This window comes from Centruroides vittatus, unplaced genomic scaffold (genome assembly GCF_030686945.1).
Source record: "Centruroides vittatus isolate TY-2023 unplaced genomic scaffold, ASM3068694v2 contig_460, whole genome shotgun sequence".
NCBI classification, from domain to species: Eukaryota; Metazoa; Arthropoda; class Arachnida; order Scorpiones; family Buthidae; genus Centruroides; species Centruroides vittatus.
In genome coordinates, this window is record NW_027122256.1 from 1,171,414 (window position 1) to 1,197,802 (window position 26,389).

General features: G+C 33.7%; 2 protein-coding genes across 2 annotated transcripts in view; one reads left to right on the forward strand and one right to left on the reverse strand.

Annotated features, from left to right (window-relative positions):
- The window catches only part of LOC136977524 (serine/threonine-protein kinase A-Raf-like), a 118,255-nt gene extending 100,693 nt beyond the window's left edge, over positions 1 to 17,562 (forward strand). The window contains 3 exon segments of the mRNA XM_067273018.1: positions 3,250 to 3,384; positions 13,917 to 14,695; positions 16,944 to 17,562. Of these exon segments, the coding sequence (XP_067129119.1) occupies positions 3,250 to 3,384; positions 13,917 to 14,102 (321 nt within the window). The 3' untranslated portion in view covers positions 14,103 to 14,695; positions 16,944 to 17,562.
- On the reverse strand, positions 14,785 to 25,737 carry LOC136977545 (uncharacterized). Its single transcript, XM_067273043.1, has 2 exons — positions 24,542 to 25,737; positions 14,785 to 14,935 (listed from the first exon to the last, which is right to left on the reverse strand). The coding sequence occupies exons 1-2, from the start codon at positions 25,735 to 25,737 to the stop codon at positions 14,785 to 14,787; spliced, it is 1,347 nt and encodes a 448-aa protein (XP_067129144.1).
- Positions 25,738 to 26,389: the final 652 nt, after the last annotated feature.

Consider the following 26,389-nt stretch of genomic DNA (forward strand, 5'->3'; position numbering starts at 1 on the left):
ATAAGACGACAGTTAACACATAAACTAACGTTTTCGATCCTCCACCGAGGTCTTCGTCAGGTTCGTTGATCATGGAATGCGAAAAGTCGAATTCGAATGTTAAGTTGAAGAGACTGTATTGGAATTTATTTGTACCGGTAATCACGGGTGAAGATTGTCTTTCTATTAATAGCTATGCCGGCTAGAACATACAAGAAATTAACGTTAGCCCTAACCAAAGCAAGGGCTAAACTGAATTTTCTTCTGGAATGTAAGAGGAATAACGTGTATCCCATGTCTATATACAGGATACGTCTACCATTGGGGTGTGAATCCTTAATACCGAAACTTAGATGGTTGTGTTTGAGGAAAGCTATTAGAACATCTAGGAGGAAAGTATACTCCTACCTCAACGAAGTGATCGAAGTAGAGGATGACCTCTTTGAGCACCACCGGGCGTACCTACATCTTGAAAATCAAAGGGTGGCCGTCTTTCAAGAAATATTGGCTAGAAATTTGGCGCATAATTACAAGAAGAAGTTGGAATGGATAATGGCTAAGCAAAAACCCAACAGAATAAAGGCACCCCCCATCCCGCTGGTATGCTGGGACGGCATTGTGCCCCCAGATTACCTAATCGAGACTGTGGCACACGGACCGATGTATACTCCAGGCTCGTCACAACCTATGCTGGAAACGGTTATGCCGGACATTGAAAGAATGGTTTGCGGATTGGATGAGGTCCGCAAGGAGCATTACAGATGGAGGGCGGCCATGAAGATAAGCTATGACCAAAGTAATGGTAAAGAGAGCATATGGAGGCAGGTGAGAAGAACCAAGAAATGGCTTGCAGAAGAACATGTTATTCTACTACGGGCGGATAAGAACAGAGTACTGGTCCTACTCAAGGAAGAGACATACAAAGCAATGTTGACGCAATACATCGTGGAGACAGACTGTGAGCAAGTGGCAGATAATTATGTGAACAAATTACAGGCGCGTGTTGTACGGTTCACGAGCACACCCCTTGCGAAAGCGCAAGGCTTAAACAGGGCGGTGGTCGCGTCACCAGATACACCCAGGCTTTTTGCTTTTGCGAAAACGCACAAGCCTACACCGGCACTCAGACCAATACTGGATAAAGCTAGAGCCCCCACTAGAATTCTGGAGAACAAGTTACACTTCATATTAGCTAGACATCTAGAAGATTATTCTCTAACGGTGAAGAACTCCAGAGAGCTGGTCGACGAGTTGAAAAGTACACAGATAACTGAGAACGCGCACGTCACGGTGTTTGATTTTCAGGCTCTGTATCCATCCATCAAACTCCAACCTTGCTTCTGCGCCCTTAGGGACGTCTTACTATCCAAGTACAACGTTCCAGCACACCGCAAGCATGTACTTGAGCTCACGCATCTAATGTGCTACAATTCGCTGTTTAGGTTCGGCAATACCACATATCTACAAAAGAGGGGAGTACCCATGGGGAGCCCTATTTCGGGCGACCTATGCGAATTAGTGTTACGGCGGTTAGAGAGGGAAGTCATTTCCAGGTTCACACCTGATATTATTTTGTACCGTAGGTACGTGGATGACGTGATTATCATATGGAAGAACGAGCCGAAGGTTGATGATTTTTTGCACAGCGTAAATGACAACCCGTATGGCCTAACGCTCAAACTTGATCAACTATCAGACACCAGAGTGCACTTTTTAGACGTCACCATTCAACTCAATATGAACAATATTGAGACGCGGGTGTACTACAAACCCGGCTACCTGCCTATATACATACCCGCTGGGTCTGAAGATCCATATCCATACAAGATAGCGGCGTTCAGGGCGTTAGTTAGTAGGGCATTCACCCATAATTCTAAAAGAGAAGATATGATCACGGAGCTTAAACACATTGAAGACATTGCCGCTAGTCATGGGTACGGAGGTAACCTTATCCGTAGTTTAGCCCGTAATTTCCTTGATACAAGTACAGCGCGACACGCCTCCGCGGTGCGGAGTGAGTCTAATTTGAATCCCGACCAACACCAACGCACGGTTGTACAATACAACAAACGTCTGCATTCCTTGTACAAGGAAATAGCGCTAAGGAAGGGCACCGAGTTGGCATACTCGAGGACGCGATCTATCTACTCGCTTCTCAGAAACGCTAAAGACAAATCAGATATGTTAAGGGCACCAGGGGTGTATAGTATCCCGATAAGAGATCACAGGTTCCAAAGGGACCTGGTATACATTGGGTCTACCAAGAGATCTGTTCAAAAAAGGGTTTCTGAGCATAGATATGATGTGGCCAAAAAAAGACACACCACCGCCCTGTCGACGTACGCTACGGACCCCGATATAAGAGCAGACTTCGATAACACCAGACTCATTAAGAAGTCGTTTAAGACGGACCACATCAGGGCTTTGGAGACTCTTGAGATTTACAAGGCTACCAAATCGGGGAAATGTATTAATTTCAAGGAAAGTAACGTATTATCGTGCGCGTGGCGATATGCCTCTGAGATACATCCGCAGTGGTAATCATGTTTTACTCCTGTCTATTAAATTTACGATGTAGCATTCGTCATTACTGCACGCGGGGATATTCGATTTTTTTGAATTTCGAAAGCGTTCGATTCTTTTCGCATTCCATGATCAACGAACCTGACGAAGACCTCGGTGGAGGATCGAAAACGTTAGTTTATGTGTTAACTGTCGTCTTATGTACCGGGAATTTTAAGGTTGAAGAGACTGTATTGGAATTCTCTGTAACTCCTATTTTTGTCCACTCCAGGTGAAATTTGTTGACACACAAAATGAACAGGAAAGAACTAATGGTTGACATGTACATGTGTATTTGATAGTTATAGAAAAAAAATTATGATGGCAGTTTCTTTATTATGGTTTAAATCAGGTAATGTTTCAGAGAACAAGAGATTAGATTACCTTTTCTAAACAAAAGCCCTTTATAAAACAATGTCCATAAAAACTGGCAAATAAACATAAAAGTAAATAAAAAGTAAAAACAATAAAAATATACAAATATATTTTATAACATGTCTGTAGCATTTAAAGAATTTTCATGTTTTTCACTTAAGCCATCTGCTTTCATAAACCATGGGCTATTTGCACAAAATTATGGTATTTATATTTTATAAATAATTCAATCACGAAATAAATAAATTCAATAAATTACTTCATTGGAATTTATTTATTAGTGAATTACAATTTTTTATTGTATAAATTAATAAACTTTATTTTGTGAAATAGATACTGTTTATGGTTGGTCATGGTTATCTTCAACCAGATCTTCAAAGTGTTAGATCAGATACACCAAAAGCTCTTAATCGCTTAATTCAAGACTGCATTAAATTTGCTCGTGAAGATAGGCCACTTTTTCGTCAAGTAAGTTTAAATTTAAAACAATAATATATGAAAAGATATGTTGATTATTTTTATTAAAATGTTTAATTTTAGATACTAATTATATATAGCATAAAATGTTTATAAAGAAATCTTTTATTTGCTTAAACAACTTTTCTTTTTCTGTATTTTATTTTATTAATTTGTATAAAATTACTTTATTGGAGAAAACTAGCATGAAATACATCATTCATCAAAGCCCAAGTACAGTCAAACCTGTTTTTATGCGCTCTTTTTATGTGCGATTTTTTTAATGCGAATTTTTAATTTGTGCGGTATAGTTGGCGACTAGTCTCGTGCGATTCGTCATGTCTTACGTTGACTTATTATAGCTAAATAAACTTATTATAGCATAAATGCACTTATTATAGTAATATTATTGCATGAATATGCGAAAAATGAAATAATTTACTTTTTAAGTCAACAAAACACCACCTGGACAAAAATATGTAAAACAGATGATAGACCAGACGATGCAGTCAAGTGCTGACATCTGTTGTCAATAAATTCTATTTCGTACGGTTTTGAGTTATTTTCTATGTGAGACTTCTTTTATGCGGTCCCTGTTGACCGCATAAAAAAAATATTTTTTAATTGTGTTGCGAAAACTATTATTTACAGCCATTCGTGAAGTTTCGTGAGATTTTTTTTTATGCGTTTTTTTTAATGCGGTCCCTATCCCCCGCATAAAAACAGGTTTGACTGTATTTTCAAGCTGGTTGAATTCATCATCAGGGACAGTTAAAGTAGTAACTTCTATCTTACATTTGAATAATTCAAAAAGAATGTGATATTCTATCAGTTCAAAATTTCAAGCAAATTCTAAAATATTAAGCAGAAAAATTCTATAATAAAGCTTTATTTTCCAGATGTTTTTTTTTTTGTTTTTTATTACTGAATAAAATAAAATATATTTTGGATCAAACTTTCTCTCTTTCACTCTTTATCTTTCACTATTAGTACTACTTCATTATCTATTTCAGATAATGATGAAGTAGTACTAATGCCAATGTTAGTGCTTTCCCATCTTTGATGTTAATTGTCTGTCATTCTTTAGCTACCTATGTATTCTTTTTCTCCTTTATTTCCTCTAACAAGCTTGCATCTTTCTGTTTAACCTTTTTACTCGTATCAAACTCTGTCTCCATTAAAGTAGCCTTTATCCTTTTCTCACTCCTTTTCCCTCAGCTTCATGTATAAGGTTGATCTGATATAAAACCTTTGACTCCATGATTTCCTTTCCATTGGTACCACAAAAACTTCTAATTTCTCTATCCTATTTCATTTTTCTTGCTGCATTTTCTAAGGCTTTGAAAAACCTTGGGCACCATGAATCTATACACTGCATAAGGATCATCTTTGCTGTATTCTTTTTTTTCTGTTTTCTTGCACTTTTGGAACCATTTTTTTACTTTTCCGTCTGTTATATACAAGAGGAAAAGTGTGGCAATCCAGCAAAATAACCCAGTCACCAGATTTTTACATTATTGGACTCTAGACACTGAAATGTCAAGAAATGCAAAAAAAAAGGGGGGTTTTTTTGTATGGATGTTTCTGTGTGTATGTGTGAACTTTAATGAATTATCAAAGAAAGAGTCCTATGCTGATCTCTTCCAAAATAATCAATAGGTCATCTGAAGAGCTGGAGTGCAAAATTATTTATATTCACTTTTGGCTAATTTTGAATAAAAGTGAGATGTTAGGATTTAGGTAATAAAATTTCTAAGTGATATTTTACTTGTCAGTTAATTTTTCTATACAGTGATGTTTATTTGGATTTAACTTATTCTGCATGGTAGTAAATAGAATGTAATTAGCCATACATTGTTTCTTTGAGTTTTTTTTTTTTTTTTTTTTCCTTTATAGTTAAAGTATGCAATCTTTTTTGTTCACTACTCCTGCAGCATAGTGAACCAACTAGGTAACACACTTATTTAACTATAAAAGAATATATGCTAACTTGTTTTGATTGGTTAACAGTGGATTTTAACTTGCTTTGTAGCAATAACTTTTTCATAAAGTAATGTAATAAAATCACAATGCAGAATACACTTTAAAAAAAAATCAAATGAAATTTGCCATCATTTTTATATTATTTCTGATTTTTTTAGTTATTAGTTTAGTTTAACTTTTTTAAGGGCAATACAATAATAATTGATTGAAACCAGACTAAAGTCATGAAGACAATGCACTTGCACACACAACCAAAATTGTCTTGCAGTTTTTGGCCAAGTGACAAGCTATATTGTCCACCATCTGTTGTATTCACCTAACCTTGTCCTACCAGATTTTTTTTTATTTTCAAAAATAACATTGCACCTAAAAGGGGAGTTTTTAATAATACTGGCAGTCTAAGAGAATGTAATGCATTGCAAAAGATGATTCTAGGAGAAAAGTATTATAATAACTTCCATCGTTGTACCGCCGTTCTAATGTGTGTATCAAGAGAGGGGGGAAATGTATTTAGCTTTTGTTTACATCAGATTTCTATCTGAATTCATTGATTTTTTTTAGAATTTTTGTCTTGGAACTTTTCAGATCTACTGTATCTGTCCTGTCATACCAGTTTAAAAGAACTTGATACTGATATTTGTTTTAAGTTTTTCAGATGTTTGACCACAACTACTTTTTCATATTCTTCCTCTATTTGAATTAATAATTCTAACAATGATCTTAGTTACATTTTCTGTTAAGTGGATTATATCGAACCATTCTTGAAAAAACATTTTTCAGTTTGGTTGATTTCCCAGCAACAGAAAATTCTTGGTTTTTCACTTGAGGATCATTCTCAGTTGAGGATTTGGTGTCATTTCAGCCACAATATTATTGTAATTGTCATTCTTCTTGAAGCACTTAAGCTTTTATTGATTTCATCCATGTTAACACTTACTATGGTGGTCTCGCTGAATTCTTTGAGATCAGTGGTGAAAGCTGTCATCTTGTCTACATCTGCTATGTGATTGCTATCTGTGGTATTCAATGACAAATCCATATTTCACAAAGCACTTTTTGATAGTTTTAGATTTTACTTCATTCCTTATTCTCTTAATCTATCCTAGGGCATTGGCAACAGTGCTGTATTGTCTAATTCATGGACTAATATGGTTTTGTTTACTTTTGAAATGAGAGAATGCATCAGTTTCTTGCAATAATAGATCTTGAATATGCAAATGATGCCTTGATTCACTGGCTGCAAATGTGATGTTGCATTTGCTGGAAAGAACTTCAGCTTTATATTTGATATTTGGTCTTTAATTATGGCTTCCACTCTGTGATATTGTTCCTCACGTCTGCACTTCTACCAAGTTTTCAGACAGATTTCAAAAAGGATTTCAGCTTATCTTTATAATAACAGAGAGCATTGTCTTGAAAAAGCAGAATATTCCAGTCTTGTTGCATTTTTTCATTTAGTTTCATAGTTAAAAGCATTTAAATATTACCATGCTTTTTATTCCTATGCAACAGCACTTCTAGAGATGACCTATTTAACTTTTTGAAACAACTTGGATGAAATGCAATGTGGATGATGATTAATTGTTTCTTTTCTTCACAAAGTTTGATGTATAATCCAACAGTCAGCCTATGTTTAACTAATTTTCAACCTTTACACTGTTCACTTTTTACAGTTTTATCTGGAATAGTCTTGAAAAATTCCAGTTTTGTTCATATTGTAGATGTTCCTGTTGTCATAACTGGAAGTAATGGTTTTTAATTACGGTTTCCACTTGGTGACATTGTCTCTGTACTTTTACCAACAATACAATTAAAGTCAGATTCCAAGTTTTCCACAACACTATCTAGTCATTTGATGCTGGCATGAAAATGTTGAACATTCAGTTCAGATGTAAACTGTAGAACTTTTGGTTACAACATTGCTCATTTATTAAAATTCTTTTATGCAGTACTGGTTAAAATCATTTAAACACTGCTGTGCAAACTTCATTTGGTTGCCTTTTCTTTTTCTTCATTGCCATTTTTCTATTTTTTGAATTAACAGTATTGTAAAGTACTATTTTAGTTTACAACGATTATCGACTCTACCGTGTCGGAAACAACCGTTAACCTACCGGGTACTTTACTCGGATTCGCGTTAGCGTGCCAGGCCTGGACTTTAAGCGTGCACCGAATTAAATAAAGACAATATGTGTCAATAGAAAAAAAACCAAAGATTTAATTAGTCGTTTAGCAATAACTATGTACAATATTTAATAAAAATCAAACAATAATTTATTCTAAGAAATTCAACAAAGTCAACCCGACAATTCTCGATTCAAATCTATGTCTAACTTAACTCTATTCCCCTTGGGAATCCGACAAAACCAAAAGCTTAACTTATAACAATAATTCTTATAAACTAGAGATCCTAATCGTCACCTCAATATACTCGGAACCTATTTCCTCAACTCTCAAGACTTTCTCAGACTGTCGATCCAAATTCGAATCACTTCAAATCACCTTGGAACTATTCGAGATCCTATCGGACACCTCTCTATTACTGCTGCGAAGCTCACCAAGCTCGTTGCTATCAGAATTCACCTCTCCGTCTTCACTTGAGACTCGGGATTTATAGTGTGAGGTGACGTCACAATTCTGAATGCGGTCACTCCCCTCATTTACATACTTAAATGCTAACAATAACGTTTTTCATCGTCTGGCAGCCCTTTTTCCGACAGTTTACTCACTAACCTTTTACATTATTTGTTTTTACAATTCTTTCCGGGACGTTTTTATTACTTAAGGTTTAGCGAGTTTTATTTCGTGCTTGTGGGTTCTCCCCCCCTCTTCTCGGTGCGGACCTATTCTTTGCCGCTCGGGGAGCGAAAATGTGCGTGAGTCCTATGGCGCTTTTCTTTCATCGGTGAGTTGGGTTTTATTTCTTCTCTTTTTAATTACTGAAGGTGAATGGTGAGGAAACCTTCGTCCTAACAAAACATAAGCCCCAAACAAAAATAGAATAATAAGCAAAATAAAAGTAAAATAAAAATAACGCTCGGACTTGGTTCCTTACAGTATGAATTTGCATCAGTAATTAAATTTCTTAGCAAATCTCTGCAATCTTTCTGCTTCATTTTTTTAATTGCAGATTGTCCTGTATAGTCAAACTAGACAGTTTCCTTTTAGTTCCATAGTTTGCCATTGTGAATTGTCATTACAGACAACTTGTAAATGTCATAAGTGGAATTACTTATATTTTATTCCTAAAATAAAATTAATAAATTTGCACATGATTGATAATCTGGATCTCCCATGTTAAAAGTATGCTAATTATGATTGACCAACACCAAATGATTGCTGTAATGTATTGGGCTATTTTTTGCTAATATTAATAATTAGATTTTAAATAATTTGGTATTAGAGGTACACATTAGATGCCATATCTTATTGAAATGAATAATTTTATAAATTTAATATTTATTAAATAATTTAGAATAGTCTGGAACAAAAGAATTGGCCCAGAGTGGGATGTGAACCTGCAACACCCACTTACCACGTGGACACGTTGCCAGTTATGCCAGTTACATTTCTTCTGGATTATTCTAAATTATTTAATAAATATTAAATTATAATTATTAATTTTGATAAGAGATGGTATCTAACATCTACCTCTGATACCAAATTATTTAAAATTAATTATTAATAGTAGCAAAAAATAGTCTGTTACATTATAGCAATCACTTGGCATTAATTAATAGCATTGGGTTTTGAGATGTTTATATATAATTATGATTGACAGCAACTTAAGTCCCAACAATTCTGTCAGCAAACTTTGTTTGGTACCTGAGAAACTATTAATTCCCTTAAAATGTATTTTGTGAATAATGCTGGAGATGATATTCAAACATCTGGCCCATTTTAAAATTATGCTAATTATGACTGACAGCAGTCTGATAATCTCCAACATTCAATCAAGAAAATTTTATTTAGCACACTTGTAAACGCTATGCAGGCAGCGGCTAGACAGTCAACCAGTATTAATACAACGGAACAGAAGAGAACTATTTGGTGGACACACAGTCTAACAAAACAAAAGAAAATTGTAAGAAAGCTTAGGAAGAAAATTGCAAGAGCCACTGATGAAGAAATGAGAAATACGCACAGAAACGAGTATCGGAAAGCCCTAAAAACATACAAAAAAGACATAAACAACACTCGCACAAGAGCCTGGAAGGAATTTTGCGGAAAAGAACGGAAACGGACACCATGGGATGTACCGTATAGAGTGGTATTCAATAAAAAGAGAAAGTGTCAGATCCCAAATATAACTAAAGAAAATGGAAATAACTCGGAATTAAATATCACAGAAAACATTAAAAGAATATTACAATACCACTTTCCACCAGATGACGAAACTAACGACTTAGAAATACACAGGGAAATGAGGAGAACAGCACAGAATCAATCCTCACAAGATCAAGACGAGCCTTTCACATTTCAAGAAGTTCAGGGAGCTATCCTCTCCTTGGCTAACAAGAAGTCCCCGGGTGTGGACGGTTTGACAGCAGAGTTAGTGAAAGCCGCCTTCAAAGAAGTACCCATGGCTTTTGTCCATTTATATAACGAAATTCTAAGAACGGGATTTTTCCCGAACGCATGGAAAATCGCAAATATTAAGCTAATTCCCAAAAATGGAAATGCCAGTGACCCAAAAGATTTCCACCCAATTAGTTTGCTTCCAGTTGCAGGTAAAGTTCTGGACGGACTTATCATCAAAAGGATAAATTGGCATCTTAACAAAATTAAAAGAAACAGTAGTAAACAATATGGATTTAAACCAGGCACATCGGCAATACATGCCATCTTAAATGTCACTGACTTTATTTTCAAATCTTGGGAACGAGGCTGTCATGTCATGATGATAAGAATAGACTTCCGCAAGGCCTTCGATCATCTGTGGTGGACAAGTATAATAAATCGTTTAATAGCAACAAAATGCCCAAATAACATAACAAATTTAATAAAAAGCTACCTCTCTAATAGAAAAGCAGGTCTTTATACAAATAATATCAGAGTGGAAACAAACGTCACAAGAGGATGTCCACAGGGATCCAGATGTGGACCCGGACTTTGGAATCTGGTCCTAGACGACCTTCTTGAACAACACGAGGACACAGAAGAAATAAAATTACAGGCATACGCGGATGATACCCTGGTTTTAGTGGCACACAAAAATTGCAACCGTGTGGCAGATATTGCAAATAAAACGTTGTCAAAAATCGGAGATTGGAGTAAAGTACACAAACTACCAATCAATCATGGGAAATGCAAGGCAATAGTTTTTACAAGGAAAAATAAAAGAGGGCAGTTGAAAAGAGCAATTGGGGTGAAAATAAATGGCCAAACTATTCGCAACGTACAACAAATGAAATATCTTGGCATTTACTTTGACAGAAGTCTAAACTGGCAGTTCCATGTGAATCAAACCTGTAACAAGGCCATTGAGAAAACCAACCTTTTAAACAGTATAACTAAGAATACCTGGGGTCTAAACCCAAAACATACAAAAATGATATACCTACAAGCTATCGAACCAGCTGCACTTTATGGGGTGCAGGTATGGGGAACAGCATTAAAAAAGGTTCACATAAAAAGAAAATTACTTTCGCTTCAAAGAAGATCAGCCATTAGGATCTGCAGGGCATACCGAACAGCACTGACAGATGCCCTGCTGGTTATAGCCAATCTAACACCGATACATCTGAAGGCTAAACAAACAACATGGAATTGGTTCTTGCTAAACAAAAACTTCACAAATATCTCGGACAAGGATTTAGAACAATTACAAAAAACAGAGGTCTTGCCACCAGATAATTCAAAGATCTCTAAATTTATCAGAAAAATCGACATCAAACAAAAAGACAGTAACCAACTAATTGATCCAAGAAGGATAAGCCAATATGAAGTTGTCCTGGATTATGACAATACCAATAACCACAGGAAAGCACAACAAATTATAATATATATGGACGGTTCAAGGGATGAACAGGGCGTGGGCTCAGGACTGATTATTAGGAACAAAAAAGGGACAATCTATCAAGCAAGCCTAAGATTGGCAAATGAATGCACCATAACCCAGGCAGAGTTATGGGGAATATGTCAGAGTTGTTTTACATATGAGATGGCCCTATGTAAAACAACTACAACTGGAAACGAGAAACCTAACTGTCTTCACAGACAGTAAGGCCACTCTTTACATACTTAAAAATGGGAAGAACAGCTCTGCCCTCGCCTCAGATCTAATAGCCCTAGCAAATGAGATCAGCCAACAAACAAATATATCTTTCAATTGGATACCGAGCCACAGCGGACATGAGGGCAACGAGCTTGCAGACAGATTGGTGAAGAGGGCAAGAACCAATACTATAGTCACCTATACAAAATACCCGATCAGCTATGTTCAGCAATATATTAAAGAAGAAATTAGAATACTGTGGCAACGAGACTGGGACAGCTCAAACACCGGGAGGCAATGCTATAGCTTCATCCCTTCGATTGAGGGACGTCAAAAAATCAAGACTTTCCAACCAAGCTACGAGCTTACGCAATGCCTTACTGGACATGGGGCATTTAACACTTATTTAAAACGTTTCAACAAAACAGACTCGGATTATTGTGAAGTAGACATACACGAAAAGGACAATGTAAACCACTTGATTTACGACTGTTCCAAGTACAGCGAACAAAGACTGAAACTCATCGGGACTTGTCTACAAGAAGGCTACAATTGGCCACCTGGAGATCAACGATTCTTCGCAGACACCAATCTACTGAAAGCCTTGACAGCATTCATCAAAGACAGCAGAGCACTTGCCCCACCTACAAGCGAGCAACTTAGCGCCAACCGAAGTATCCAAGGAAACCAACAAGTGTGAAAAGACAAGTCCTCCTATACTTAGACTATTTAAACTGTTTTACCAGTGTCTTCCACAATTAATCATCGATCACCCCTGTTGTTAGGTCTTCGGCTAGGAAAGTACAGCTTCTACGACATCATTTTCTGGAGGGGTTCTAGGTTAACCCAATGGGTAGGAGGAGGGGCCTAGCAGTTGGGGTACGACTCTGTCCCTCCTCTCCCTCCACATTGAAAATGAAATTGCCTTTGAAAGCGGTGATCTGACCGTCAACACTTCTACATTGTTTATGTCCATGTATCCTGCAGCCTAGTCCCCTGATGCAAGGGTGCTTTTACTCTGCTTTGTATATAAACTGATACTGCTGTTATTTGCTTTGCAACTGTCAATTTGTACACATTTATTGTTAACGCTTTACATTGCGATCGGGATAAGCTCTCCCGACTACCATATAAGGTAAACTGTATCCTGCTTCCAACCATTAATTTCCATGTGTTTATTGAATACTGGTATTAATCAGAAAAGCTTTATGAACAGGATAAGTCCTCCTGTATACTGATATACACTTTATCTCATTGTATTCGCGCTTACTAATTGTATTCGTTAAGAGTTAAGACTGCAAAACCGATATGTGGATGGGGAAGTGCCCCGTAGCATGATCGGCAACACTGTACATAATGTTCTCATTCGTCCCGTGGGGGGGCCCTGGTAGCTTCTTTTCACACTTTCCTATTTCCCTGTGTTTCCTCTTCTATCTAACTTCTTACTTTCCTAATTTCTTTTTTCCGTTTCCTACAGGGTTAAGTCTGTGTTATAACGGATAGCCCTTCTTATCTTTAACATCAAATCAAATAAAAATAAAAGAAATATGGTCCATGGTATTAACTTGTATCACCAATATTTAGAAAAGATTTTTTTAACTTTTGGGGTAAGTGGAAAGGCTCTTCTTTGCCATAAATTAATGATTACTGGCTGGGAAAATAAGTGGTCATCATAAAGGAAAAATAAAATTCCATTTTAAAAAATTTGATTGGGATAAAGGGTGAAAGTAGATGGAAGAAGAGGTTGTGCTATATTTTAGTTCAATTTAATAATTGATGAAAATAATATGATAATTTACAGAATTTATTTTTCATATCCAACATTAGCAATGTCTCTGATTAGATTTAAAAACCAGAACTTGCTGAAAATAAGTCTTTGAATCCAAACAGTTGGATTTAAAGACTTAGAACACTTGAATCCATAGAATTTTAATTCAGAAATGCTAATTTAGGGACTAATGCATGCTGTAAGCATTAATGACTTTTTAGATAAATTAATTTTTTAAAATTTTTACAATTAAAATATTCCAATGATCAATCTACAACAATTAAAAATTTCTAATACCACCAATTTTTAATTTATTTCTGATAAGTATTGTTAAATACTAAAACATTCAATTAATTAATATATTCTTGAAACATAGTTTGTTATTAAATGTGATTTCTTTTCTTTTAAATGTTGGAGATATTTCAGAATTGATTTACTAAAATCTGCAAATTATAATGGATGTACTTTTGTAATATTACATTAATTCTTAATTTATATTTTAATTGTAATGTTTTAAAATGATAGATTTTTAATACTTTTTAATGTAAAATTAATTCATATAAATTTCTTTCACAGATTTTGGCTTCATTAGAATCATTAGTTCAATCTCTACCAAAAATTCATAGAAGTTTATCAGAACCAACCTTTAATTGTTCACATTTACAATCAGAAGATTTTATTTATCTCTGTGCATCTCCAAAAACACCTATCAATAGTCAGTTTGGAGCATTTCCTTTGTTTTCATCTGGAAACAATATGTGATTTGAGGTATCAACTTTTGGAATCCACATTCAGCCTTCAATTTTCTATACAATTTGTGATTCTGAAAAAATCTTGCAGCTACATGTTCCTCCCTTTCCCATGAAACAAAGATGTGATGCATCTTCCTTAAAGATATTGCAAGGTGTCCAAGATGAAACAATAATACTGAATGATAATATTAACTGACTGAGCAAACATTATGGATCTTAGCTTTTTGTTCCTTGCTATGATTAGCAATATTGACATTTTATTAATTGTTAAGTAGTGACATTGAACATCAGATTTGATGTGGATAAAATAGTAAGTTATGTTACATTTGGTATAGTTAGTGATGTCAAATATATTGAAATTATGATTATAGTGCTCTGTAAAAAGTATCATATCAGCAGTGCCTGGATAAAGACTTGTTTTCAAGAGTATTTGGCTGTAAATATAAGAAATAACTAAGGTTCTGCAACATAAATTTGAATAAACAGAAGTGTTTGGTGCACAAAATATTTTTGACTAAAAGATTGTGATGTATAAGGAGATCAAAAAGAGAGAGGCAAACTGTTCAGGCTAAAATCTTAATAATATAATTTGCAAATAACAAGGTAAGTTTAAAAATAATAGAATTTATATAACATAGTTAAGAATTTTAGTAAATTAATTAAAACTTATATTCTAAATAATCTGATGGTCATCAATATAAGTCGACTCCAGCTAAGATTTTACTTTTTCCTCTCTGAGTAGTAAGAGGACTTTTTTTTTCTATACCCATTGCGAGTTTGTCCAGGACCACAATGGAAGCACCTGGGTGATGAGAAACAGAGTCCAATGTGTCCAGAATGTATCTAATAAAAAATTTCCAGCATTGATAGTCCATATTTGATCCTGGACCTTTAAGCATAGGCTGACATCTTAACTGCCTCAACCATTACAGCTAAATTTTAAGAGAACATTAGTAGATTATTTATGAAGAAAATATATATTAAAAGGGAAAAAAATTGAAGTAGAAATGCATTCATAAGTATCAGAAATCTTGAGAAACTATAATCATATGTGATGGGTGATTTAATTAAAAATATTAAATAACAAAAACTTCATTAATCAACTGTTTTCCTTAATGAAAAAGTTTTGTTTAATCTAAAAAAATAAAATACAGTACTTATATTTGTCTTATGAACAATAATTCACTGTAATGTAATAGTATAATAGTTTTGCAAAATTTCTTAAAACATATTTAAAATCCAAGAGAATAGAAGTATGGTAAACTGTAAGATATTACTAAATGTTAAGTAAATTACTTTCTATTCGTAATTGCTAATTGCTGTTTTACAGTTCATAATTAATAGTTTTATGAGAAGTGGTATTAGGAAAAAAATTAACTTTGCTTTCAATCATTCAGCTAATTTTCCTTTTCTAAAAAGACAGATTTTGTAATATGAAATAATGTTTTTCTTTTTCATTATAAATATCAATATAAGTCACAAAATATGAAAACTTACATAATGTTATTCAATAATTAATGATACCAATACTTATAAGTCAGTTTAAAAACATTTCTGGATTCATTATCTACTTGTTTTAATTTTAAATGCCAGCTGATGATGAATGAAGATTGATTGAAAATGTTTCTAATTAAGAAAATACTGTATTGACTTTCGTGAGCGGGATCGATTAAAAGCTCGAGGAAACCTTAAAGGTGTTGACAGTCAGAAAAGTTTGGTGCCCTCTGATTTAGATGTCATTCTACATTCCTCATCTATGCTGCTTGACCATCTATGAATCAAAAACGAGTTGGTCTCTTATATTAATAAAAAAAATTGCCTTTTATTCAGTGATGACATTCAATATCATAAATAGCTTTTGTCAATGCATAAAAATGCACAGACAAAAGTTAATTACTGTATTTACTCCCATATAAGACGACCTGGAATATAGGAGGAGGTGTGACTTTAAGCATCAAAATAAAAACTAGATTTATTAATACAATTCTAATTTTATTTCGTCTAATCACAAGTAAAATATCAAATGCACTTAAATGCACACATTGTCCCGCAAAAATTACTGGCATTTTAAACTTTAAGGAAAAATCTTGTAGAATCGACAACATAATTTGTTCATGTAAAGCTAGGCAATCCAGAACCTTTTTTTTGCCAATTCTTAACAGTCGAATCCACTCTCCGTTGATTACTTATGAGTTTCTCTAAATTCTGATTTCCGAATAATCATCTATTTTCACATGGATATAGATTAAAACTTATATCGGGCTCCCGTGTGATTTTAGAATTTCAATCTGGAATTCAATTCAAAAGCTTTGCTTTTCCTATTGCTATTCATCTTTACTCCTGACAATATACAAAAACGATTCAAACGACCCAGATAAAATACTTTTGTTTTTAAATACAAGAGGGTAAGCATCGGGAAAAAATGTGAATACCCGGTTCACAAAAATTATTTGCAAAAACGCAAAGAATCTTTCGCTGGCGCATATAGAATGACCTAGAAATTTAAAGCTGTAATAAATGAATAAAATCCTCGTTTTACATGCGAGTAAATACAGTAACTACATTCCTAATCAGATATAATAATGGATGAATATATATAACCATTTATTTTTAATATTTCATTAATTGTTTACACTAAAAATGGAGTAAATTTTTTCTTTGAATAAAAAGCAATTAATGGGCATTTTTACTAAAATAAATATAATATCGATTTGCTTTTCTAATATTTTATTTCTTTGTTTGCATATAGTAATATTATTCATCTAATAAAGAAAAATCTTTCCACAAAAATAGTATATAATTATTTAAGAATAAACAAATATATGTTCACATGATATTGTTTTACTTACAGAAGTCTTCTATTCTTTGGTTTAGTGCCTTGGTTTGAAATTTCAAGTTGGATTAACATTTTCCACTGTATATTGATATGAATGTGAATTTCATAAATTTATGTGAGAACCTCGCATGAAAAAATACTAGAAGCCAGGATGCAATTTCTTGCGGTTCTAGTCAATAACCATTCCATTTCGTCAAAGAAGAAATATTACAGTTGTTAATATTTTGATCTTGTATATTAAGTATACAGAAACTTTGCCAGCATGAAAGTGTACAGCAATCAGTTAAAATGTGAATTGGTCTTTCCCACGTTCCCACAGATTTGCAAGAATTGACTCAGCACTACTGTGATTGGATATTCTCAACTGTGTAGCATTAATGTACTCCTCTCCTCTTTCATGCACTTTGTTTCATCTACATTTGTATTCATCTGTTTCTGTAATTACTTGTATGAATAAAGCAACAGCGAATTTGATTGCTTTATCTTTCATGAGTAATAAATAAATCACAGTGAAGATAGTTAAATTTATTTATATACCTTGTTTTAAATGCTGGACGATTGTTGACCCATGCTGAAAAATCTTTCCTCTGATTTCATTGTAAATTTGTCATGTGGGAATAAACATTTCTGGATATCTCTTGTTCTTGGTTTTTGTTTATGCATGCTATATTAATATTTTTACTGTTTTTGTTATATATATGTACAGTACATAAAATATAAAATGCAACAAATGTATTAGTTTTTTATTAAAATATTTTGAAATAGTAAACATGCGTTTAAATAAGTACGCAACTCTAAATTAAATATCTCAAAAGTTTAGACTCACGATGGACATTCATAAATTAAATAATATGAAATGAAAAAAACTGATGTTAAGTAATTTAAGGGAGCTTCAGATTTTTTAAAACTTTGCCCTGTGGGCACTAAGGGCTTTTTTCAGCGCAAGCCCATTGTGGGGTCGACTAGGTGGTGGGACATGAAACCCCACCGTAAAATTTCGATCCGGGTCTGAGAGCGGTATGCTGTTACCGTCATCCGGCCGTCCACCTTTTTTATTAATGTACATTTTTATGATTGTTACGTCACCAAAAGGAAATTTTTATAACGTTTTGCTTATTGAGACGGATAAAAAGTCGGCTCCACCGTAAAACTTAAGCACCTTTCGTGTTTAACAAGGACGAAATATGAAGACACTTTAGTATTAAGATATTATTTCGTCCTTTGGTAAGTCCCATTGGCCAACTTTTTAAATATATTGGGTAGGCTCAAAGTGGCACTAAACTGGCTGTAAAAGTTTAAAAGAAAGAAAGATATAAATACAGATTAATTAGATCCCGTTTCATTCGCTTATAGAAACATTTAGATTAAATGAACTAAACTATAAGAATAACAGTAATTATATATTAAATCCCCACAGTCCACGCCATCTACCTAAATTATATTTTTGGTAGATTTAAAAGACTTGTTTGAAAAATAAAATCGTGATGACGGATGTTCATATTTCAAAATTGAAGGAAGGTGGATTTTATCACAATGATATCACCTATGCAAATCCCGCATGATCAACAAATAAGTAACATTGCTATCGCAGGTGTATTTTATAGATTAACAATGCAGTATTGTGTATAATATGCAATACAAGAGAATATGTAGATATAATGCAATTTTGGCTTATATAGTGAATGCAGTCAAATCCGCTTAAGAACACGTTTCCGACTTTTTCCAGTGCTCTATTAACAGGAGTATCCGATAATGTAAAACATTACGGGACTTATTAAATAGAGCATTGGATAGTAGAGTAATCCATTTAAATGAGTCGTGTTGACAGTATTTTAGACCAATAGTTTGCATAAGGGAGCACTATAGATAGATCCTTATAAATCTTTCTTAAAATAATCTTTCGATAAATCATACCTACAGGGCTCTTAACTATAATGTTTGTTGAGATTTAGTGAAATCTTTCATTGGTCAGTTTTCTAATAGAAGATTTCTCGCAGATAATGAACACACACAAGAAAAACAATTACATATTTAAAAAGATATCATGAATTACTATACTTATTTATTTTTATGCAGTCCGTTCTGTTGGTATTCAGAAATTCTGGAGCAAGGATGTTTGCATCTTTTTAGATAGACATAGACCACATACTGTCTGGGAAGTGAAACTAACGCGACTAGTGAATATACTCCACTTACTGATTATTCGATAGTACAGTAAAATAGACTATATACACAGTCGGATCCAACGGGGCTACATGGATTTAGCCCTTTCCATTGACAGAAAAAAAAAATTTATTTGTTGGAACGTAAAAACGTTGTTTTTAAAAACATTTACAATGACAAATATGGTTTATCGGACCACCCGCAATATAATTGTAGTGTTCATGTTAAAAGGTCCTTATTAATTATTCAAATACTGTATTTTTAATTTTTGAGTTCTGGATCTGCTACTGTTGGCCACTACACACAAATCAAGTGATTACCTGCAGGACATTAAAATTTTATGACGACAGGACATTTATAGAGGACTAGCTGCGTGTGCTCGGTGTTGCTTGGGTTTTTGAAGGGGTGGAAGGGGGTGATAAAAACAGTGGTCTTAGTAACGAAAATGTACAGTACATTTATTGACCTGAATATTTACAATAATAAAACTGCATAACACAAAAAATTGCTCCGGCTTAAGAGGTGGCGTTGGGATGATTGGGATAGGGACTCCAATAGTATTTTTTCTAAGTGTCGAAGAATATTCATGACAATTTTGGTGCGGATACGTTGAGCAGAATAAAGTATTTACCTAACAAACATACAAACATTTATGCTTTTTATATATATAGATATATAGTATATATTCTATATATAAAAAGCATAATGTTTGTATGTTGTTAGTAAATATATATATATATATATAATATAAATAAAATTTATAGCAATATAATTAGGCCTAATAACCACGAATGCAACACGAAACACTTCGAAAAATATGTATGCATGCATATGTGTAGTGCCATCTAGCGCAGTGGCATCACTTTTTCCAACTTCTCGCATGATTTGCTAATTTCTTACTAATTACTTTTTAATATCAGTTCTCCAATCATAATACTATTTTTTTAACTCTCCGCCCTATGGGCACTAAGAGGGCCTCTTTTAGCAAGCGCATTATAGGTTCAGCCAGGCCCACAATGGGGCGGCCGAGTGGTGAAGGACGGGGCCCAACATATCCGAACGGATCGCCGAAAAATTCCTGGGAATTTTTCAACCCGTTCGGATTCGATCCCGGGTCTCCCAGAGCGGTAGGTTCAACCTTGACCGCTCGGCCATCCGTCCGCCAATCATATTACAAGGATGGTTTTTTTCAAGCTCCAATGGTTTATAAAACAAAGACAAGTGTAAATAACAATGAATTTATTACCAAACGTTAGCTACAAACATGGTTACTTTTCGACATAATCACCTTGAAGATTGATGAATTTGTCATATCTGTGGACGAGCTTTTCCGTACCCTCTTCATAGAATATTTCCGCCAATGACTTGAGATGGGCCCTAACGTTGTTTTGAAGATCGTCATTAGTCTCGAGGTTCGAGACTAATGACACTTTTCCTGTTCAGGAAAGATGTGGAAGTCGCACAGCGCTAAATCGGGGCTATACGCTGGGTGTTTAAAGGTGATGAAGATTTCCACCTTTCAGACTTCCACCCAGCTTGGAACTTTTTAATGTGTGAAGACTTCCACCTCTTTCCTCATCAATCTTCACGGTGATTACCGAAAAGTAACCATGTTTGTAGCTAACTTTTGGTAATAAATTCATTTTGTCATTTACACTTGTCTTTTTTTTATGCACCATTGGAGGTTGAAAAAACCAGTCTGCGTACTATACTTCAACAGAACAAATAGACAATCCCTTGACGGGCAGCTGCTAATTCGTGTCTCCATCTTGCAAACAGAGAAATAAACAAACAGAAGTCTGTTACAGTTTAATTTATATAAAGTAGATTTTGGGATCATACGTACAGTACATTATGTTTAAACCTCCTCCCGAATCGACAGATTCAAAATATTAAGTTTGGTTAAAATATGTTCAGGCGTTTTCCCGTGATTTGGCAAAAGCATCCAAATATACTGATCATTAAAGTTTTATTTATATAGATTATAGAGTTGCCACATTTGGAAAGTGACTTCGCCCGCCAACGTGATGACTGGAAGAAGAGGAAAGGTAAATTGAAGTGATTCACTTCTTTTTTCATGCTTCTCGTAATCGGTGTGTCTTGTGTTTTAATTCCATCGTATTTAACTGTAAATGATGATCGGCAAATGCTGAAACGAGCTGAACAACTATCATCATCATGAGTTAACAAATTTTTGAATTCATTCACCTAAAGTCAGGTTTTCTTAAATGTACAATTGCGTAAACGTAGTTTTTGTTTTTGTTTTTTTTTTCGAGAAAAATAAGACAAAAACTCATCTTGAAAAATCAATTTTTAAAACTCGAAACGACAGTTCACTTAGCGCGAACAAGTATTTTTTACTTGGAATGGCATTTGAAAATTTGATTCACGATGATATATGACACCATCTGTGAATGATAAAAAGCTTTCATAATTACAATGGAAAAATCGTTTTATCATTATAAGTATACTAACTGAACATTAAAAATAATTTTATATAATATTTTTTCAATTAAAATATAATTTTGTTTATTTGGTATTTTAAACTATTTTATCGACATTTAAATGTTTCTGTCGACTGTTGACTGGCAACTGTATATACAATGCATTTAAGGAGCGATGAATACGAAATTCTTAAATTAATAAATAAATTGTAAAATGAAAAGTAAAACATTTTAAAAAATGAATAATCTTTAAAATTATACTACTTTTTGTTTATACAGAGTGTCCGTAAAGTCCGTTTGCAATTTAAAAAATTTATAACTTTATTAGTATTCGTGATTGAAAAAATCTGTAAAACGTATTAGAAAGCTTAATGTATTTAGTCTCAAGTAAAATTATTTAGTAACTTTTCAACACAATAATTTAACAATTTTTTGAAATTTTAAAAATACTTTTTTTTAGAATTACGTGTGACTCGTGGTTTTAACTGAAGAAAAAGTAAACTGTGTCTATTGAACTTGGCTAAAATTAAACAATAAAAAAATATGTATAGATTTTCTTATTTCCAATACATTCTACATAATTTATCTATCACAAATACTAATAAAGTTATAATTTTTTTTAAAATTTCACACAGACTTTATGGACACCCTGTACAATCGCGGTCATTATAATATAAACAAAAAGATTATTTTCAGTGCATGAAACACAACAGATAGAATTTATTTGTTTGTTAACATTTTAATTAAGAGGAAGCTTTGTTTCTAAGATAATCCTTTAATTAGCAAAATTTCATATTTTAGTATAAAATATCTATTACTTTCATAAACACCAGAAAGATTCAAAATCGTAATTAGGCTAATGCTTACCGTAATTAGGCTAATGGTTATGCAGTGTATTATATTAATTCATTTTTATTCTAAAAACAAATAATAACTTTAAATTAATAACTATATCTTTATTATGTTCTAGATTTTATTTACAAAATATATTCTATTACATTGAAAGCAGATATGTAATTACAGGATGTTTTTACATTAGAATCTTATTACATAGATCTGAGAAATGACGCATTTAAGACACTGTAAACCATACACACGTTTAAAATACATTCAAATAAATTTATAAAGTTTAATAAAAACTTTCATTATTAATTTTTATATTATTTAAGTACAGTAGAGCGTCGAAAATTGGAACGTCGGTAATTGAAATGGCCGGAAACTGGAACGATTTTCAGTCGGACTGTGTCGTGCTGAATCGAACGTTTTTGATACTAAATTTACTTCTAAAGTATAATTTTCATGTTTTTTATATTCTTCAATATATTTATTTTGTTTGTACAAAATAAAGAAATAATTTTTAACGATACGATAGCCTCGATTATTATTATAAAAATTTTCGTTAGGCTTAAAATCGACGAAAATTCAACACGAAGCGACACGCAACGGAGAAAAATTCAACAGGAAGCGATACGCAACAAAGAAAAATTTGAACATCGGACAGGTTAATATATTTTTTCGTACATAATCGGAAATTGGAAAAAATCACTACTTGAAACGACCCCAGTCCCCAATTGGTTCCAGTTATCGACGCTCTACTGTATAACAAAACTTGGATATAAATTATTAAACAGTAGTCGCTTATCCACGACCATTCTAAATAGTGTTTATATAAAATTCTTAAAATAAATAATTTAACTTTAAAATGCTGGTATATAAATTAATGATGAAATAAATATAGTGCTTCCAATATTCTATATTATTAATGAACAATTATTTATTGTGACGTCGTCCCAAGCCAGGCTGCAATTTTTCGTCACAATACGCTTGTTTAGTAATGCCTTGCCCGCGTACATCATACTTTTCCTGTTAACAGCAAAGTCATCCTGGTCATGCATTTAACTCAGTTCAAGAGAAAATTTGAATTGAAATAACACGACTTCCGGCCAAAAGCGAAAGTTTGTATATAGTTAATCGGGGCTTCTTTACACTGTGCTATTCGTATCTGCTTTGACTTTCATCTCTCTGACACCGTTCTCCAAATTAAGGAAGGCAGACAGCCGACGGTTTACAATTTTTTGAAATTGCAGCCCAATACTGATGTGGTAAGGAGAAATCAATCATTCAATTTATTAATTGTATTATTAATTTACCAGATTAATAAACCTCATTAACATTTAAGGCTGTTTTATAGAAAAACAACATTCATCTAGAATAGTTGTTCAATAGGATTTTAAAACATAATTATATCATTTCTAATAATAAACTCCATCACATTAAGTAGTTAAGTTTCGCCATTCACGAGAAAATATTACATGCGTACATAAAATTTACAGATGCCGATTGTGTCTTGCTTCAGTATTTTGAAGATTACGAACATTGAGCCGATTTTATTGAAAATTATTTCAATAAAGAGTGAAAAATGTTTAAATTATTTCAATGATTATTTCATTGAAATAACTTAAAAATTTTTTGTAAAGAATTTTTTAAAAACTTTTTAAAATAATAAATAAATAAATATGTTTTCGAAACTGATTTGAATTATTTTTCGTTGTTAACGTAGATGTTTTGTTATTTATATTAATTGATAAACAAAGATTATTTGATGTACTGTCTCTTTATAACCTTTATACTCGGACTTATTTTAGTCAAAAAACTTTTTAAATTAGTTATTAGTTTATTTGCTTCTTTGATTTTAAAGGCATAATCTTATTCGACGTTGTATTATATGCACTTGATAGCAGTGATGTTCTATTAAATGTTGATTTTAAAGGTATGATTTTATTCCACGTGGCATTATATGTATTTAAAAGTACTGATCTTTTATTAAATTTTAAAGTAGGAAATCTTAACAGTCTACTTATAAAATATGAGAGACTGTCCATGCTATTTTTTAAAACCAAATAAGTATCTTCATTAATAATGTAATTTGCTTTAGAATTGTTACTCCTTTCTGGAAACATCCTTTTAGTTTTATATTCTTTATTATTAGCGACAACTGCTACATACCTTGTATTCTCCGAATATCCGCTATCATTTCCTGCCAATTGAGTGATTACAGACTCTGCGAATTCTATACCTTCTGTTGAACTTTCTGTCTTCATTGATGTCATTGTTTCAACCATTTCTTCTTTCTCTGTCTGTATTCCAGATCTCTCAGTAACTCCTCGTTCTGCCATTGTTACTTTTTCTGTTGGCGTTCCTTGTGTCTGACTAATTACGGGTTCAGCCATTTCTTGTTTCTCTGTTGGTGTTCCTTGTTTCTGAGTAATAACTGGTTCAGCCATTTCTTGTTTCTCTGTTGGCGTTCCTTGTGTCTGACTAATTACTGGTTCAGCTATTTCTTGTTTCTCTGTTGGTATACCTTGCGTTTGAGTAATTACGGGTTCAGCCATTTCTTGTTTCTCTGTTGGTGTTCCTTGTGTCTGAGTAATAACTGGTTCAGCCATTTCTTGTTTCTCTGTTGGCGTTCCTTGTGTCTGAGTAATTACTGGTTCAGCCATTTCTTGTTTCTCTGTTGGCATACCTTGTGTTTGAGTAATTACTGGTTCAGCCATTTCTTGTTTCTCTGTTGGCATACCTTGTGTTTGAGTAATTACTGGTTCGGCCATTTCTTGTTTCTCAGTTGGTATACCTTGCGTTTGAGTAATTACGGGTTCAGCCATTTCTTGTTTCTCTGTTGGTGTTCCTTGTGTCTGAGTAATAACTGGTTCAGCCATTTCTTGTTTCTCTGTTGGTGTTCCTTGTGTCTGAGTAATAACTGGTTCAGTCATTTCTTGTTCCTCAGTTGGCATACCTTGTGTTTGAGTAATTACTGGTTCAGCCATTTCTTGATTTTCTGTTGGTGTTCCTTGTGTCTGAATAATTATTGGTTCAGCCATTTCTTGTTTCTCAGTTGGCATATCTTGCGTTTGAGTAATTACTGGTTCAGCCATTTCTTGTTTCTCTGTTGGTGTTCCTTGTGTCTGAGTAATTATTGGTTCAGCCATTTCTTGTTTCTCAGTTGGCATACCTTGTGTTTGAGTAATTGCAGGTTCAGCCATTTCTTGATTTTCTGTTGGTGTTCCTTGGGTCTGAGTAATTACTGGTTCAGCCATTTCTTGTTTCTCTGTTGGTGTTCCTTGTGTTTGAGTAATAACTGGTTCAGCCATTTCTTGTTTCTCAGTTGGCATTCCTTGTGTTTGAGTAATTACTGGTTCAGCCATTTCTTGTTTCTCAGTTGGCATACCTTGTGTTTGAGTAATTACTGGTTCAGCCATTTCTTGTTTCTCTGTTGGTGTTCCTTGTGTTCTGAGTAATTACTGGTTCAGCCATTTCTTGTTTCTCTGTTGGCATACCTTGTGTTTGAGTAATTACTGGTTCAGCCATTTCTTGTTTCTCAGTTGGCATACCTTGTGTTTGAGTAATTACTGGTTCAGCCATTTCTTGTTTCTCTGTTGGTGTTCCTTGTGTCTGAGTAATTACTGGTTCAGCCATTTCTTGATTCTCTGTTGGTGTTCCTTGTGTTTGAGTAATAACTGGTTCAGCCATTTCTTGTTTCTCAGTTGGCATTTCTTGTGTGTGAGTAATTACTGATTCAGCCATTTCTTGTTTCTCTGTCGGCATATTTTGTGTCTGAGTAATAACTGGTTCAGCCATTTCTTGTTTTTCTGTCGGCATACCTTGTGTTTGAGTAATTACTGGTTCAGCCATTTCTTGATTTCTGTTGGCATTCCTTGTGTCTGGGTAATTACTGATTCAGCCATTTCTTGTTTCTCTGTCGGCATACCTTGTGTCTGAGTAATAACTGGTTCAGCCATTTCTTGTTTTTCTGTCGGCATACCTTGTGTTTGAGTAATTACTGGTTCAGCCATTTCT

Excerpts from the sequence above, each read along its gene's own strand:
- LOC136977545 (XM_067273043.1), bottom strand. The coding sequence starts at position 25,737 with ATGGCTGAACCAGTAATTACTCAAACACAAGGAATGCCAACTGAGAAA. Across the intron at positions 14,936-24,541 it reads GGATATTCGGAGAATACAAG|ATACATTCTGGACACATTGG; the intron begins GTATGTAGCAGT and ends ATTTTTTATTAG.